Source organism: Zonotrichia leucophrys, chromosome 18, assembly GCF_028769735.1.
Source record: "Zonotrichia leucophrys gambelii isolate GWCS_2022_RI chromosome 18, RI_Zleu_2.0, whole genome shotgun sequence".
NCBI lineage: Eukaryota > Metazoa > Chordata > Aves > Passeriformes > Passerellidae > Zonotrichia > Zonotrichia leucophrys.
Genome location: NC_088187.1, coordinates 7,434,421 through 7,452,493, shown reverse-complemented (window position 1 = coordinate 7,452,493; position 18,073 = coordinate 7,434,421). Strand labels below are relative to the sequence as shown.

The window sequence follows — 18,073 nt, the reverse complement described above, 5'->3', positions numbered from 1 at the left end:
ATGGTATATGAGCACATTATTGTGCATTTCACAAAGTGTAATATAAATACACTGCATTTCTCACTTGTCCATCTGTCCCAACCAAACATTTTCAGAGTTGTCACAGCCAGCTCCCTTTGCCTGGGGGAGGAAAGCTCTGTGTATTCTGTCCATAAATACTCTTTGCCCCCTTTACAGCCTGACCTGTGCTTGTTCCCTGGCAGAGCAACACGGAGGGGCTGCAGGAGGTGGCCTGGGGAGGTTTGATCTATTGCCTGGGCGTGGTGTTCTTCAAGAGTGATGGAGTGATCCCCTTTGCCCACGCCATCTGGCACCTCTTCGTGGCCACAGCAGCTGCTGTCCATTACTATGCCATTTGGAAGTACCTTTACAGAAGTCCTGCAGACATCATCCGTCACTTATGAGATCTTAGAAAAAAAAAATAATTAATCTGCACTTGGCCTCTGTAGCAGTATTATTTGACTTAAAGAATTGGGGGGAATTGGAAAAATTGCACAGCAAAACTGCACTGACTTTGGTAGTTCTGTGAACACAATTACTGTGAACTGATGTTTGTGTCCTGCCATTTCCCATCACATGGCAAGTGCTGTAAATAACCAAGATACTGTACTGCAGTAACCAAGAGTCCATTCCACGTTAGCAGAACTGGCTACCTGATGTTTACAAACAAATTTTGTATGCTAGTTTGATTTTACAGTTTTTAACTACGTGAATTTTTCTAAATTAGTGATTCTAATAGTGAAGTCAGTGCAATAGTGGAAATGTAATGCTCTTGACATGAAATTGGTTTCTATCACCTTTCCACGAGTCATTTCTTAAACATGAATCAGAGACAACTAATCTACTTTTACCACCCATTATCTTGGTATAATGTGACTTTTATAGAAACTTTTCTGTGTTTTTTGTAAAGTTTAAAAGTACATTTATTGAACTGAAGACACACAACTGTCATCTATGCAGTTATTCATGTTGCAAACTCTTGCAAGAAATGGTTACATTCCACACCCTGTTCCGAGGAGCAAACATTGTACCTCTTCTGAAGTTTGTGTTGCAGCTGTAATTGTAATAACCACTTTTACAAACTAAAACCTAAATGTGATCCTGCCGAGTTCTAACATGGCAGCATTCTGCTCATTTCCAGTACCACTGAACCAGACCTTAAGCTGGCTTTCTTTGTGATGAAGAGCTGAGGTGATTTTTCTCCTCCAAGTTCCCAGCTTGTCCCCATGCTGCCCAGGGTGGGGGCTGATGGGGAATGTCCCCCATCCCCGCCAGGGCCCCTCATTTCCCCAGCCCCTGTACACACACACACACACACACACACGTGGCACTGAGACCTGGGGTTCCAAAGGGGCTTAAACTGACTGGGCCCACCAGGTTTGGTGGGGTGGTTCTGCTGGGAAACCCAGGTGGAAGCAGCAGGCAGAGCAGTGCTGAGCTCCTGAGCTCAGGGACCTTCACAGGCACAGCTGGGAGGATGTGGTAAGTGTCACTTGTCATCTGGGGCTTCACACAGAGCCTGGCTGGGCTTTGTCACTGTCTGTCTGTCCAGGAAATCCAGCTGTGGTAGCAAGGCATGGTTGTAGGATGTGCTCAGGTGACCAGTGTAGAAGAGTCATTGTAATCCTGTTTGTCCAATAATTGTATCCTGTCCCACTACGTAATGAATGTCTTATATTAAGATTGACTTTATCCTTTTTCTAATTTAGTCAGTTTTACATGTCAGTATTTAAAAACAAAACCAAAATGTGTTGCCTTTTTCAGATTTTGTTCTGGATATTGCCTGTCTGCAAACAATAAATAGCAAGATAGGGATGTTTCAAAGGTCCTGTTTCACTCAGATTTGCCAGAGGGCCACAGTTTTACAATATTAACATTTGTATAGGGAATTTACCAGAGGGACAAACTTTAAATTCAAGACATTGAAGAATTGCTCTGTGGTGGTAGCAGGTGATCAGAGAGGTGGCAGCACCACAGCAAACTCAAACTGCCCCAAAAGAGAGCAAAGGGAACAGCTGGGCAGGTGATTCTGCCACAACAGTCTTGCAGATCTGGATGCCTCAGTTTTTTAACATTGTGTCTATTTTAATATTTTCCACTTTTTGTGAGTCCATATATTTTGTTGAAATGCAGTACTGCTAAAACCACTAAAATACATGTAAAGGTTTTTTGTAGTCGAAAGTTAAACTATTGCTTGAATATGTTTGTTTTAATTTTAAGTTAATTTTTCATGGCATTTGCTTTTCGGAGTGTTTGAAATGGTTTTTAAAGTTTCAATTCGCCAAAAACATTTTGAATTACTGTATTCTAGTCAATATGATATTGAATGTACTAGACTAACAATAAACATTTGGTGCAATTTGGAAACTCTTGTTTTCCTGGTGGTTGTTTTTTTCCCTCTCCATCATTTGGGCAGGGCAGTCAGAGACTGACACTGTGGCCACTCCTGACAAAAGGGATCCTGAGTTGAACCTTAGGACCCTCATGTCTGCTCAGCCAATGCTTTAAAAACACTAAGACTGTAATCCAAAATACTCAATTTTTACTATGGAAAAGATATATTTCTGTCTAAATTTTGGTAAATAGTTAGAACTTGCTTTTCCCTTTTGCTGTTCTGGGATATAAGAATATATTGGATTTTTTTTTTCAGCTTAGAACATTGAAATACATAATTTTGCTCTTATCCCTGGAGGAGTATCATTGCATAAAATATAGACAAGCTGAACTAAAAACGTGTTTCTGTCTGGAAAGCAAGCATATCAATTAGTCTTTTCTTTTTTCCCTCCATCTAATTGGAGCTCTTGAGGCTGATTCCTCTCAGGAGTAAGGATAGTGCTTTTTCCAGTAATGCATGCTGCAGAACAGAGATGGGATTTCTTTGTCTTCCCAAGGCAAATGTTTTTAAAAGCATTTGCTTCTGTATTTTCTATGCCTCTAGGTTTTAAAAGTGCAACAAGTAGGCTGAATCTAAATAAAGCAGAGATAGCAAACATTTCAGAAGATGTCTGGGATGCAGCAGGTACTTTGAATACTGCATATATTCTTAGATCATGTTTTTATAACACAATATCCTGTGCATAAAAAAATAATTCTATTAAATGAAGGGCTGCCTTTAAGTATTTACATTAGACTGGTTGTTTGAATCGTATTGGTTTAAAATAAACAGTGAGGAATGCCCAAAGACAATATTAATTTTTCTTCCTGTTAACAAAAAGAGATCTAAAGGTAGGTGGGCTCCTGTTCCAATCCTGTCTGCTCCACATTCCTCTGAATTATTTGTGATTATGATAAGAATCTCCCAGTTCTGGGTGAGGAAGTCCTTTCCAAGGAGGCTTGAGTGGCCTTGTGGGTCCCTTCCAACTCAGGATATTCTGTAAAATGCACATTCCTGGGGCTGGAATGAGCAAGTTAAAGAGAAGATATTATTTTTCATAGTTTTTTTTTTCTTGCTTAAATGCCCCTCCTGCTCAGAACCTCTACACAATTCTTTACTTGGGTCTGGTGTGTTCAGCCACGAGATGTCCCTGAAGGCCAAGGCTGTCATGGTCACATCATGTGCTTGACTAAATCTTTTCTCCATGCTTTGCTATTTTTAAAGAGCACAGGATGTTGGGCTGTGCTGCTGATTGCTTTCACCCATCAATAGGTGCCATAAGGTTAAAGCTAAAAATAGTTGACAAAAGAGTGATCAGGATGGCACAGCAGAGCTGCCTGCAGGGTGTGGGTGCTCTCTGCCTTCCCCTTCTCAGCCGTGCCATTGACCACTGTGCTCCTCCATCCTGCTGCTTGGGGGTGTTTCAGTCATCATTTGTCTGAAAAAATTCACCAGCCACTCTCAGAGGGAAGGGAATGGACATGAGACACCTGAGATTTCTCAGCAGAACAGATCTCTCTGAGAGCACATGAGCTTCATTAGCCAGTGATGTGACTTAGGTTATGAAACTGGCCTCTCTGCCAGCCTTTTGCAACAGGATTTTGGTTCCCCAGCTTATCCTGGCTCTTGGAAGTGTTGGGATGCCTTTACCTCGGCATTGCCAGCACTGCCCAAGTGGCACAAGCAGCAGTGGGGTGGTGTCACTGTCCTGGGGCTGAACACCCAATTCAGCACAGAGCTGGACACACAGAGGAGCTCCACTCACAGGTCAAAGCCCCAGGGAGAGCAGGGCTCTCTTGGTAAAAGTTTTCAGATTCCTCTTTGGGTGGTGTTTTGGCTCTGAGCTGGGTGTCCATCGCTGGGTTGTTTCCAGCCCAGGCACACTCCTGCTGTCTGTGCCGTGCAGGAAGGGTGGCAGTGCTTGTTTCCCTTGCAGAAGCAGGGTGCTGCCTCCTGAGGATAAGCTGGGGAACCAAAATCCTGTTGCAAAAGGCTGGCACAGAGGCCAGTTTCATAACCTAAGTCACATCACTGGCTAATGAAGCTCATGTGCTCTCACAGGGATCTGGTCTGTGTTGCTCAGCAGCCCCAGCCCTGCTGGCATGGATTTGAGTGCCCAAATCCTCTAGGTACCTTTACAAATCTCCCTTAAATTTTCAGAGGTGCAAAGCTGTTGGTAGAGACTGAATGAGTGGCTTTAGCTGCAGCAGGCACCTCCTCACTGTCGGGTGGGTGGCCCAGATGTGTGACCAGATGTGGCATGTGGCTCCTGTGACACAGCCAGCGGCACTGAGCCATTCTCCAGCAGGACATTCAGAGCAGCCCACGGGATGTTTGGATGGAGAGCAGCAATTATTCTGGATGTTGAAACACTGAAACCCAACCCACAACACCCACTGAACATGGGGAACCTGTGGCACTGTTGGATTCAGCCAGCAAGGATTTTGTAGCATCTTAAATGCTGGAGGATTGAACATTGTTGCTGTGGGAAATCAACTGTCTTCTTTAATCAAAACCCATGAACATGGGAAGCTCAGGATTGGTCCAGGAGGGAAAGATTAAATTTTTTTTTAATATGTGTCTTAATATATGAGTATGTTTGAATGGAAACAGCTTTTGTCTTGAAGCTGATGCTGAGCAGCTTAATCTGCCTTCTGCTCAAACACTGAAAATAAAGATTGAAGGGACTGTGAGATATTTTTAACCCCTCCTCTGCCTGCAGGCAGGATGGGCTCTGCCTGTCAGTCCTGACAGGCTTGTTCTAAAAAGCCTCTAATAATGGGGATTTCACAATCCTCCCAGGCAGTTTATTTCGATGTTTCACCTGCTGCCCTTTTAATTTTGGGTTTTTTTCTGGCTGCCCAAGCACTGTTTTCTTTGCTGTACTTTAAGCTTGTTACTCCTTGTCCTGTGTGCAGCAGCTCAGAGAAGAGCCCTGCCAGGCAGGTTTTCTGTAGCTGCAGACTCACTTCTTCCCTTGCTTCCTTCTGCCCTGGACTTCAACAAACTCAGTCCCTTCAATCTTGCCCCGGTGTCTGACAGGGGCTCGGGCAGGGCGGTGGCACTGCTGGGGTGACACTGGCACTGTGTGACTGACACTGTGTGACACTGGCACTGTGGGACACTGATACTGTGAGACACTGGCACTGTTAGCGTTCAAAACCACATAATCATGGGGGATTATATGCAGTGCTTTTTATTAGAGCTCTGGGAATTGGGGTATATTCAACCCAAATCTGATTCCGACCATACATCCGAAACGATCATGTTTTATACTCTATGATTATACAACTTTCATGTTAATTATTAAACTTATATTGTTCTATTGCATACATAAATTTAGCCCCTCTCTGAATTTCCAGCATAGTTTCTCATTATTCTTCTTATGGTTATATAATAATTACATTTAATTACTAAACAATAAACATGTCTAACAATTATATAATTTATCATACTGCAGTTGATCTGGGAAAGCACAAAGCCTAACATTTTAGATTCTATCTTTAACTTTTTCCAGGGGTCCACTATCAACACTGTGTGTGACTGACACTGTGTGACACTGTGTGACACGGACACTGTGTGTGACTGACACTGTGTGTCACCGACACTGTGTGACACTGGCACTGTGTGACACGGACACTGTGTGTGACTGACGCTGTGTGTCACCGACACTGTGTGACACGGACACTCTGTGACACTGACACTGTGTGTCACTGACACTGTGTGACACCGACACTGTGTGTCACTGACACTGTGTGACACGGACACTGTTTGACACCGACACTGTGTGTGACTGACACTGTGTCACTGGCACTGTGTGACACTGGCACTGTGTGTGTCACTGACACCGTGTTGTCCCACCGGGGCTCAGATCTCCCCGGGTCCCACCTGCAGCGGCTGCAGCGAGGCGGGAGGATCAGGAACACCCGAGGGAGGATGCGGGGATGCTCCAGAGGAAAAGCCGGCGCTGCTTTGGAGCAATCCCAGCGCTCGGAGCCGCTCTCGGCTCTTGTGTGACCTCTGCTGTTGGCTCGGAGGGACTCTCAACATTCCCACCATGGATCTCTCCCATTCCCCACCCACTTTTGCATTTAGGAGCGATTACATATTTTAAAAAATCCCAATACGCCGCGGAAACGCACCGGTCACAGTCACAACGACAAATCCTATTTATTCCCCTTAAATGCAATATCAAGGATTCGTTTTTTGCCATCCGGATTTGCCGTGGGTATGGCTGTGTCTTTATTCGGCTCCGGATTAATTTCTTTTAAGCAGCTGGGCAAGGGTGATAGAGGATTTAAAGCATCTCAAAGATTCCTAAGTTCTCACAGGTTCCATGAAAATTGGGACTGGGGTGAAAGGAGTTAAAAAGAAACAGCAAAGCCAGACTAAGGCTGGGGCTGTGCCCGGCCAAGGGAACACCTCAGGACTTTCCCCGTTTTTTGGTTTTCTGGTTTTGTGGGGGTTTTTTTTGTTTATTGGTTTTTTGGGTTTTTTTTTTTTTTTTTTTTTTTTTAATAATGGATTTTCTGGGATAGTTATCCATTCTGGATAATAAATCCATGCATGACCCCAGAGATGTTAAATCCGCCAAATTTACCCTGAAGTCAAAGCAGGTGGGTTGAAACAAAAGCAAAAGCACTGGGACCCCAAAGTGGCAAAAACTCTGGAAAAGTACTCCAAATAAACACTTGGCTCCTCATAAAGATGTGTTTGGGATGTGCCTCCTGGGCTTGGGGTGGAGAGGAGATGGTTTATTTTAAATATTTACATATTAAAGTATATTTATGCTACTAACTATGCTGCATTAATAGTACCCCTTAAATTTTCTCTGAATATGTAAACGTGTACTAAAAAATACCTCATAATATATGAAAATCTGGTCATACAAAGTAAACAAGAAATAAAACATCTCCAAAAAATGTGTTTTATGTATCATCTGTTCTATACTTACTATAAAAATGTAATAATAAGGCTGCTAAAAGCACACACAGAGGCAGTCAAGTAGGTCTTGTGCGTTTCTGCATTATAACAACTATATTTTGTACATAATAAATAACATATATGGCAAATATAATCTTTGTAGCAATAAAATGTGGATACAAAAAGCTCTAAATCCATGTTAATGAAGAAAATGCTGTTGAGTTGGCAGTGTGAAATATAATTATTAAATGTCTCTAGTTGTGTGCATGTAAAGATAAATGTGCACAAACACCTAGACAGAGTGAGTGTGTGTATTAGAAGAAACGCATGCCATGTCCCATATAACATTTATTAATCTTCATCATAATAAAATCTACTTTATATATTTTTGAAAAAAAATCAAAAATGTAAATCTAGCCTTTAAAACAATATGAAAATATGAATTTTAACCTTTAAATCACATCGTTTTATACACGTGTCTCTGGGTGAAAATAAATCCCTTTTGTTTAAACCTGTGCTGAGTGTGTACATGGAAACCTCAGTATGTACACAGGGGCTGAGCACGAGAGCCACAGGAAGCGTTTCAGGGTTATTAAAACACATCTTGGTGCACAACATATACTTTATTTTTAAACTCAGATCTTTACCTGTTAATGATGGCAATTTTTAGAAGAATCTTCATGCAAAAATATTAGAAACCTTTTTTAATTTTTTTCCATATGCTATATGGAAATAAAAATTAAATTTCTGACTAGACAGAAATTCTGAGAGGGAGTGCACATGTGTGTGTATACATACGTGTGTGTGCATAATATAGAATGTGCAGTAAAATCAGACTTTTACAGTAATAAAATACATAATTTGGAATATAAAAATATTAACCTAGATTATTAAATTCTGCTAAGTATGCTGTATGAAAATATAACAGAGTTTATATCAGTGTATACAACAGTATATGGACATACTACATATATATATTTACATATATATATGTAGAGTGTATATATACATATAGATCTATATATTTTTATGTATATAAACTCTCTCTCTCTATATATATATATACACAGTTTATAGACACCCAGAGCTACATGGGCACACTGGTGAGTGTGTACATATATTAGGACATCTCTTATGCATAATTCAGACCTAACAATAAAATATTTTTGTGTATTAAAAAGTTTTATTCAAGTAGTAAATTGTGGCAGCCTAAATGAGATACAGTTATTAAACTAGTAAATATATAAAACATAGAGAGAAAGAGCTACAAGGATGTGTGTGCCCACGCTGAGTTTGTGTATTGTAGCAATATCAGTTTGTGCATAACATATATGGCAAAACCATCCTTTATAACAATCAATATGTATTTTTTAAAAAGTTATAAAGGTTTATTAATAAAATAAGTGCTGTTAAATGTTCTCTATGAAAGTATAATTAGCCAGTGCATACTCTATGGATGCACAGAGATGAATGTGCTTGTGTAGGTGCATGTATGTGTGGCTATTGGATCTAATACACTCTCTGTCTCATTAAAAACTTTTGTATTAATAAAGCTTATTGATATATTTATAAAGGTGTACAAAAGTAGGAAGCTAAAAGCAATTATTATAAACATGGCATAAGAAAATGAAATTTTAGTTTATATATTTATAAATTTATATACACACATATCTTTAATGTGGGTATTAAAATATACTAATTTATATTACAGCTATATATTTAAAACTAAGGAAAGCATGCACACAGAGGGGAGACTGAGTCAGTGTATTATTAAAACATACATTTTGTGCACAACAGGCACTGTGTATTTAAAATGCAGACTTTTATAGGTAGGTGTGCCTATATATCATGCTCTATACCCTGCTATAAATATACAAATACATATGCACACATGTTTAATAACCTGTATACAGGAAGGGTTAGTCCTGAATTATAGTTTTTCTCTCTCAGGCTGTATCTTTATATAAACTAGATATCTAAAAGCCTGTCGTATGTTATGTGGTCCATATAAAATATTACCTATAATGGAGAGTAAAATTAATAAGTTATGTTGCATACTACAATAAAAAGTTCTCCTTGATATGCAGCATTTTTATGAATTTACTGTATGAATTTACAGTGAATTAAAACACGATCACATCTCATAATATATAAAGTGTATAATGTATACATGGAAATGGTGCTTCCACTGTACCACTTTATTACTTTTATATATAAATATAAAATATTTTTGTTAAAATAGTAAACAGTACTAATTATGGTATAATTTGAATTATTTAATCTCCTGTAAATGCACATTTGCTGTGGTTATACCCAACCCTGGTGGCAGCTGGGATCCATCCCCTGGTGGGACAGACCAGAGGATGGGGGAGATAAATTCCCTCCCAAAAGCCCTGATACACCAAAACAAGCACACAGCTGAGAGAAGAAAAATTTAAAAGTTTATTAAACATTAAGAATAACAGACAAAAAAAAAAAGATTTGGGCTGAACAGCATACAGGATGCAAACCATTTCTTGTCATACAGATAATTTGATCTATTTGTTAAACTTGTATTTAATTCTGTCTTGTGGTGTTGCCAGAAATACGATGGTTGATCACATATAAGTTTTAATATAATTTTCTTTTCTTCACATAAAAAAGTCAACAAAATAAAAATAAACTGCACATCTCTATTGTAAAATTACCTGCAAAAATAATTTTAAAGCAATAATTGGGGGTATTACAAACCCACAGAGGCAAGATATTCAAATGAGAGGGGTCTGAACTGATCCCATCCCTGGTGCTTGCTCCGGCTCCTCCCCTGCATTCTGAATTTCTTGCTTTTGTGGATTCAAGTCAGAAATTATTTCCATGGTGCTTGGTTTAGTGACTTCACCCCCCCTCCTCTGCCACGGGCTTTCCACAGAGAGCCCCAAGGTGCTCGGATGCACAAATCCATCTCAGTCCCACTGATTTCTAGAGGGCATTCTTTTGTAAAAAGAAAAAATCCACTTCTAAGGTTCAGCAAAAAATGAAAGAGAAGACAAGCATTTTACCAATGCTTATAGTGTAATAGAGGTCAGTGAATTATTTAGATAAGCTATTAATTATTCTGCAAATATATATATTTCTATTTTTATAAAATTACAATTTCTTATACCTAAAAGCTCCTTCATGAGCAACGAAGCCATCAGAGGTGTGATGAGCCCAGCTGAGCTGTCCTTGGGGACTGAAAAATGAGCTGAACTTCCCCTTATTTATTTTCATTGTTATTTCAGGGAGACAACCCGGATAGTGAACTTGGGGATTTTCCAAATTTTAAGCCCACACATTCTGCCTTTTTTTTTTAATTTTTTTCCCAGGTGAGCTTTTCAGAGCAGCCAGAGTGCCCAAGTCCCACGGGAACTGGGGAGAGCCCAAGCCCCACGGGCTCCTCAGAAATTCCCCATCCCAGAGGAGAGGCTGTGGCAGCTGTGACACTGCAGGGCTGGGATGGGACAGTGAGGAGGCACCAAGGTGGCTCTGGGACAGCTGGGCAAGGCAGAGCCAGGAACCTTGTGCCTCAATAAACCTGACATCCAGCCTTCAACCGCTTCCCACCCCTTCCCTGCCCTAAGAAACAAAAGAATTCTCTTTTTCCTTTCCCAAGCTGCCATTTGCTCGTTACACAAAGTTTTGTGGTCACAACCCGCCCTAGCAGTGGCACCAGTGACCTCGCCCTGCTCTTGGGGCAAAATTCCCCTTTGTGGGGGTGACTGGAGCCTGCTGCAGTTTGCTGTGTGCTCACCTTCCCTTTCCAGAGGGAACACCAGGGCCATTCCCAAGGGGCTGCAGCAGAGACCCACCTGTGCCAGACCCTCCTGACCCTTCAGTGCCTCCTGCTGACCCTCAGGGGATCACTCACTGCCTTTCAGACCTTCTGCAGCACACGGAAACTCCATTTGCTGCACAAATGGGCAAGCACTGCACCTTACAGGACACCAACAAGCCAGGTATGTTTGTGGAAAAATACTGGAGAAATGCCATCCATGCAAGGGTGCTGTAATGCTGACCAAAATGCTGAGCTCTCTGCAGCCATCTCCTCCTGAAGCATGAATAATGATTTAATGGAATGAACAACGTTTGTGTTTGAAAATAAAGTCAGAACGCTTAGAAAACTGAGAGCAAAACGTAGCACCATATTTTCCTCACGTTACTAACTGTATGCAGTACACAGAGCTGTGTACAGGATCTGAGCTGTTTATAACAAAAAAATTCAGCTGGAAACAGATTCTAGCAGCAGCAGCAGACTGGAAATTACGATGAGTGGTTTTGTGTTATATATTATTTTTCTGCCATTACAAAATGTTGTAATGTCCAATCAATAGTTGACTAAAATCCATGTTGTGCTTTGTCCCTGTTAAACAGTTTCTTTATGTGTTTCTGATGAAAAATAAAAAAAAGTCTCTCTTTTTCAGTAATATGGAAAATCCTGGAAAGCCATATTACTTCCATAAAAATTTAATTTAAAGCACAGAACATGCCAGTGTGCCAGGCTTAAAATTATGGATTTAAAAAAAAAAGAAGAAAACGACAACCAACAAACCCCTAAGCATTTCCTTTCTATACAATAATGGAGAATATATATCTTTGCTATATATTTTAAACATGGAATAGCTTTTTCTTTTTGCTATATATATGTCTTTCAAAATACATTGTCAGTATTTGTACTTGAAAAATACTGTACAAAACGAACATACTATAATTATTCTGTATAAACTTTATACATTTTATAATATCTATCCTTTTGGTCTAGAGTAAACACTTAGATTGATCGGATTAACCACAGTATATGACAACACCATCCCCCTCTGAAATACACCAGTGTCTCTTACATTCATTTTTCAGAAGTCCACTTTATATTAGAACATACATGTTCAAAAGCAGTTTAAAACAATGAAGTTCAGAACCATCAGTTCATGTCACACTCAAAACAACAATCACTAAGAAAAAATGGGCTTTGCAAACCAGTGACTTCTTCTAACTGAATAAAAGTGATTTTTTTTTTAAACAGCAAGATATAATCCACAGAAAATATATTACAAAACGTGGGAAAAAACCAACTGAATTTAGGTATTTATTCAACTTTTAATCACAAAATGGAGTAACTAACTGAAAACAGAAAAGCCCCTCTGATTTCAACATCAGACCTGATTTGACGCTATTGAATTTTGTTCTCATTTTCAACCAACGATCCTGCTCCTCACACGTGCGCTCCCCCACGGCAGGGACACACCAGCATGGCAACGTGTCCCAGCTCATGGGAACGTGTCTGGGACTTTTGGGAACTCCTTGTTAAAGACATGGAGGCTGCTGTTGGGTAGGGAACCACCCCACGTCCACGGGGAACATCCGGGCAGCATGCACGCAGGATTATTGCTTCAGGTACAGGCAGTGCAAGGAACACACTCTGTGCTCTACCAACAACTCCTACCTACCTACCTGGGGTCCGTGGAGAGAAAAGGAACCTTAGCAGCTACAGAGAAGCCATTATGGGATCTATCATGAGTATAGCTAAACTCAGTCTAACAGCACTTTTTAAATCTGAAGACAATTATTACCAAAACTTAAAAATACAACGAAAGCGATCTATAAATTAATAGTTCTGCAGTGTAGTACTAAATTATTATTTGTGCACTTTATTAGCATGTTAACTCTTCTGATTAGACAGACTTAAAACGATAGCTTGTTACTCTCGAAAAAAAACTGAGATCTACCTTTTTTTTCTTTTTTCTTTTTTTTTTTCTTTTTTTTTTTTGTAATTTATGCTGGGATCTTTCCAAGTAAATCAGGAGGATGGAACTGATTACGAGAACATAAAACCCCTACTCTGAAGCAGCACTGAAGGAAAAAAAAAAAATATATATATAATAAAAAGCTTACTATGGCGGTTCTCAACAGTCCAGGTAAAAATGTGGCACCCTTTGAAGAGGGCTGATAAAAATGGGAAGTGCTGAGATGCGCACGCACACGCACAGCCACGCACATGCACACCCACAGACACAGACCTGGGCACACACGTGTGCACACACACACACGCAGGGACACATACACGCAAACAAAAAGAAAAAAAAAAAAACAAAAAAACCAACGTTAAGTCAGTTTTGTTTCTGCTTCTGGTAAAGTGCTGAAGACAGAAAGGTTGGTTTGGGTGCGGTGCTATCAAACAGGAAACACATTGTCCATCTAGTCAAATGCCAACCCGCAACAAAGAAAAAAAAAAGAAAAAAAGAAAAGAAAAAAGGGAAAAAAAACCCCGAAACACCCCACCTCCCCCACCTGGGATTTACAGGGGGCCGTGCCGAGCTTCGTACTTGGCCAGGACGTTCTTGCACTTGCCCAGCTCTTTCCGCAGGTCGGCCACCTCCTGGCGCAGGGCCGAGTTCTCCTTCTCCAGGAAGGAGGCGCGGATGGCGATCTGGTTCTCCTTCAGCCGCCGCGCGTCCCGCGAGCGCTTCGCCGCCATGTTGTTCTTTCTGCGCCGGGCCCAGTATTTGTCATCCTGCTCGTGAGACACACAGAGAGGCAAACAAAGGTGTTACACTTGGCTAGAGGCAGAGCTGCCCACCGGGAGCCGCTCCGGAGCGCGGTGGCCGCGGCGTCGCCCGTGGCACGGCGGGACCGGAGTTACGGCTTTGTGTGGCACAATCCGCCCTGGCAGCGCAGGTGCCCTCACATGCTTCTGTCAAAATGTTTACACTAACCCCCTCATCCTCCTGACGGGGAATTCCTCCCAGGAAAAGTGAAGCAATGTTCCGGAGGTACAATCCATCTCCCATCTAGGCTGACCTAGTTAGCGCATCCACCTCCGTGTGCCGTGACTCACCCTGAACAGCGGCTGCAGCAGCACCAAGTTACCTCTGGCCCTGCTCAGCGCTGCCAGCCAACACCTGGTCCACTCTCTGTGTTGCTATCACCCATTTCATCCACTGCTCTGCTCTTTTTTAATGTTCAAAGCACTCTACAGAGCCCCAAAATGTTCCTGTCTGCACCACTGTCGCCACAAGAGGATTCCTTGGCACAGTGATCATGGCTGTTCTGGGACCAACCACAGAGATTAGTGCAATAGGCTTTGGCTGTGGAAAAAAAAAACATTGGACAGAAATAGGTCCACTACTCCCTGAGGTTTCATAAGCTAACACATTTCCAAAGTGTTATCCCTGAAGACTTGCCTCTGGATTACCTTCCTGCATTGGTGTATCAAAGACTCGAAGTAAGGACTGAATTTCACCTGATTTTTCCACTCTTCCAATGAAGTGGCCTTCAGCAAAATGGCAGTTTTCATGTTGCTTCGTAACTGAATTAAGTTCTAGAATTTTGGAACAACTCAGGAAATACAAAGCAGGTAGAATCTCTTGTGAAAAGCGAAATTCTGTCCCTGCAGAGTATAAGTGATGCAGCCACTCAACCCTCAAACTCTGCCTGGCCAAGTCACAGAGTACAAACTCCCTCTTTCTCCATCCTAACATGCTTCCATTTCCCCGTGCAGCTCCCAAGGACCAGGGCAGGACACCCAGCTGCTCCTCTGCTGCACTGAGCAAACATCCATCACTCCTGGGTCCTTGTGGCCAGCCTAATCCTGCTGCTCTGCACCTTCTGCTGCTGCACAAGGCACAGCAGGAGCAAAACAACTGCTGGCAGGAGGGCTCTTGAACTGCTTTCTATCAGTTTGGCTCAATAAAGAGTGCAGGAATGCTGATCTGGAGCCAGCATTATCTCTAAATGGCTCTTCACCTGTACGTAGATGGGCCCCAGCAAAATCCTCCAAAAAAACAAGCATGGAGCAAAAAGCTGTGACCCAAATCTTGTTTATAATTTCCCATCTCAATTCACTCCATAAAAATCAGCTTTAAGCAATTTATTAGTGTGCCACCTAGGCTTCATCCCTCTTTATTTTAACAAATTGCTATAGCAAATCCCTTAATCCAGGCCTGAAAGAGGTAAGGCTGGCATTTCCAAATCACATGCAGCCCAGAGACGATTGACTGCTCTAATCTGCTTACCCTCCCCCAAAACCCAGAGGCTCCACATGCCAGGGCAGGAGCAGCACTTGGGTCAAGCACTCTGAAACAAGTCAAGGGCAAGTGATGGGATGATCCTGAGGGAATGAGAGACCCTGAGCTCCTGCTTCACTCCTGTGCTGCACTGCTGGGCTCCACCTCTGGCCAACAGCTTGCCAAAAGCTTGCTTTGATGAATAAGGGCACCTGGGAGACGTGACAAAGGGAGAAACTCCAGCCATTCCTGCAGCAATACCTCTCCTTTGGGCACTGCACCCCAACAGGGCATCACAGGCAGCAGAACCTGCCCAGGTAAGCAACGAGGTGCAGGCAAAGCTTTGAAAGGAAAGCTGAGTGACAGCAACCTGAACACGACTGCAATTGTGATTTCTGTGCTTTTAACTCGCACCACAGCATGCTTAGGGATAAAAATAGCTTCTTTCCCTAATGCTATCAATCTGGTGCAAACACATGGCATCCCAGGCTCCCTGCACATGCAGCCAGGGATTCCCACTGCCTCCAACAGGCTCTCAGGCTGCGTCCCTTGGGGGCAGTAGCAACAGCAGAATGAAATTCTGCCCTGACTGCCTCTGATAAGAGATCCTCTTGGAAAGCACATACCAGGAACACAACTTTGCAAATAATATTCAGAGTGTTTGATAACCTGGGTCAGTTGATTAATTTTCTTGCTATCTTCATGCACTTTGCTCTTCACATCTCAGAAGCAGTGAGTGGCACAGACTCTTTCTTCTAAAATATTGATGTCATGTTGTATTTTACATATTGTATTAAAACACACCTCTCAGCAGAAAAATTCTGTTTTCTTCTGTTTTCCTACCACTTGTCTAGATTCTTTCACCTGGATTAGTGAATATATATTAGTGAAATAGCTTTTACTATAGTGCTCTCATTCATTATTAAACACAGAACTACAGAAACTTCCCAATAAGACACAATATACTTCAGTATGTTATCAGGGTCCTCCATTCTCCTTGAAGGATTCACAGCCTGTGCTGAATAGACAGAGGATGAAGAAAAAGGAAACATGAATAGAGACAGGATGAAGAAAAAGGAAACATGATCAGGCTGTTTCATAAGTGGGAAATATGGGACAAAGCAAGCTTGTCCAAGGTCAAGCAGGAAGTTTCTGGCATACAAAGGAAATGAATACTGAGCTCATGAATTTCAACTGTTGCATAACTAATAAGGGACATCCTCCCTTCAGTCTCATCCAGAACCCTGAACACTTTTATTCTACAGCAAACTCAGATTTACACGGAAAGATTTCCCTTACATGACAAAACAGATTCATGTTCCAAATCTGTACCTCAGTGAGCAATGTCAGAGACCCTGCAGGAATCACCTCGTCACCAGCTCCCAATTACCTTCAGGTCATCTGGGATGAAGACTTTGCGAGCTTTCTTAATCATGGGCTGGGGTTTCAGCTCCTCCTCGGAGAACTTGCGCTTGCGAGGATCGAACATCTCCTGGCCAGGAATGCTGGACAGAGCAAGATCTGCAGGGTCAGGCTCGTAGCCCACAGGAACTTGGATAGTCTCAGGATCAATGGGGCTTGGTGTGTTCCGGTTTGCTGGCAAGATCTGACCTGCAGAAATACAGGACAAATACAGCTGGGTTAGGAAAATATGGTAATTGTAGCAAAGGGTTCTAGAAGATCTCTAGATATTTTACTAGCAGTAATTATTTCAGCTTTCCCTTCAGATTTGGTATCTATGCTTACTAAATATTAGGTTGTCCATTCTGCAAGGTGCATATTCTGACCCAGACGTGCTCATGGCCTTTATTTTCAGAATCTGTTCCTAACTCTGGTTGCTAATCTTGGATTCCAATGTAACATGACTGAATCCAACACTGAGCTGCACTGGACTGCAGGCAGAAGATATATTGCTCCAACCTGAGCCACTTCATTAGGATCCCATCCTCAGGAACAGATCAGAAGTTCTGTCATTTAGTTCAGATCTATCAGCACGCTGTAACCCCTCACAGTTATACCTCTGAGGGGATGTTTATTCTACAATCAAACAATGTACTGTACACGCCACGAATAGCATCTTATAAAAATGTACTTTTAGCTGTGCTGAAGCACTCCAAGGAGACAGCTATTTATTCTTTATTAAATCCTACCAGGGATATTCTAAAAGACAGTGAAGGAAACCAGTGATATGGAAGGCTACAATGATTCCTTAAAGATGCTCTGCAAAAATTAAAAAGACACTTATCGATGTTGCATTTCTCTTTTATGGTATATAAAATCTAATACAAAGGAGCATATCCCCAGAAAATGAGTGATATACCTCCCATTTTTCTCTTTTTGATTTTAGATAAAGCCTTCAAGATCCTACAGCACCAATTTGGGCACCATTCCCACTAAAAATCCAATTTAAAATCTCAACCAAAGGCTCCAAAAATAGGATCCTGAAGTCAGCTGCCTAAACATGGACTATCCCCGGGGGCAGAATTTTCAGAAGTTTTCACATGCCTCAGAAGTAGAAGCCTCACAGACTTCAGAGGGAGGCCTTCTGATTGAAGCAGATATTCTTTTATCATTTTGGCTATTTGCTAATTCACTTTGACTTTAGCAATATGACGGCTTTCATGATAACTACAAAAACATCCTGTGGCTGTGTAACGTTTCCTTACTTGTGCCCATGTCTGCAATATTTAGGGTGTAAAACAGTAAACATTACATGCCATTTCTAATTCCAAGGCCAGCATTAACAATGTAGTTTTTATTT

At 41.6% G+C, this 18,073-nt stretch overlaps 2 protein-coding genes across 3 annotated transcripts in view; one reads left to right on the top strand and one right to left on the bottom strand.

The window, feature by feature from the left end:
- Positions 1 to 2,367, top strand: part of MMD (monocyte to macrophage differentiation associated) — a 43,528-nt gene extending 41,161 nt beyond the window's left edge. For both annotated transcript variants that reach the window (XM_064728618.1, XM_064728620.1), the window contains exon 7: positions 204 to 2,367. In XM_064728618.1, the coding sequence (XP_064584688.1) occupies positions 204 to 404 (201 nt within the window). In that variant the 3' untranslated portion in view covers positions 405 to 2,367. The remainder of the gene's footprint in view (positions 1 to 203) is intronic.
- A 7,349-nt stretch (positions 2,368 to 9,716) lies between these two features.
- Positions 9,717 to 18,073, bottom strand: part of HLF (HLF transcription factor, PAR bZIP family member) — a 35,690-nt gene continuing 27,333 nt past the window's right edge. Inside the window, exons 3-4 of the mRNA XM_064728460.1 lie at positions 16,703 to 16,923; positions 9,717 to 13,820 (exon numbers count right to left, since the gene is read on the bottom strand). Coding sequence (XP_064584530.1) covers positions 13,605 to 13,820; positions 16,703 to 16,923 — 437 coding nt within the window. The 3' untranslated portion in view covers positions 9,717 to 13,604. The remainder of the gene's footprint in view (positions 13,821 to 16,702; positions 16,924 to 18,073) is intronic.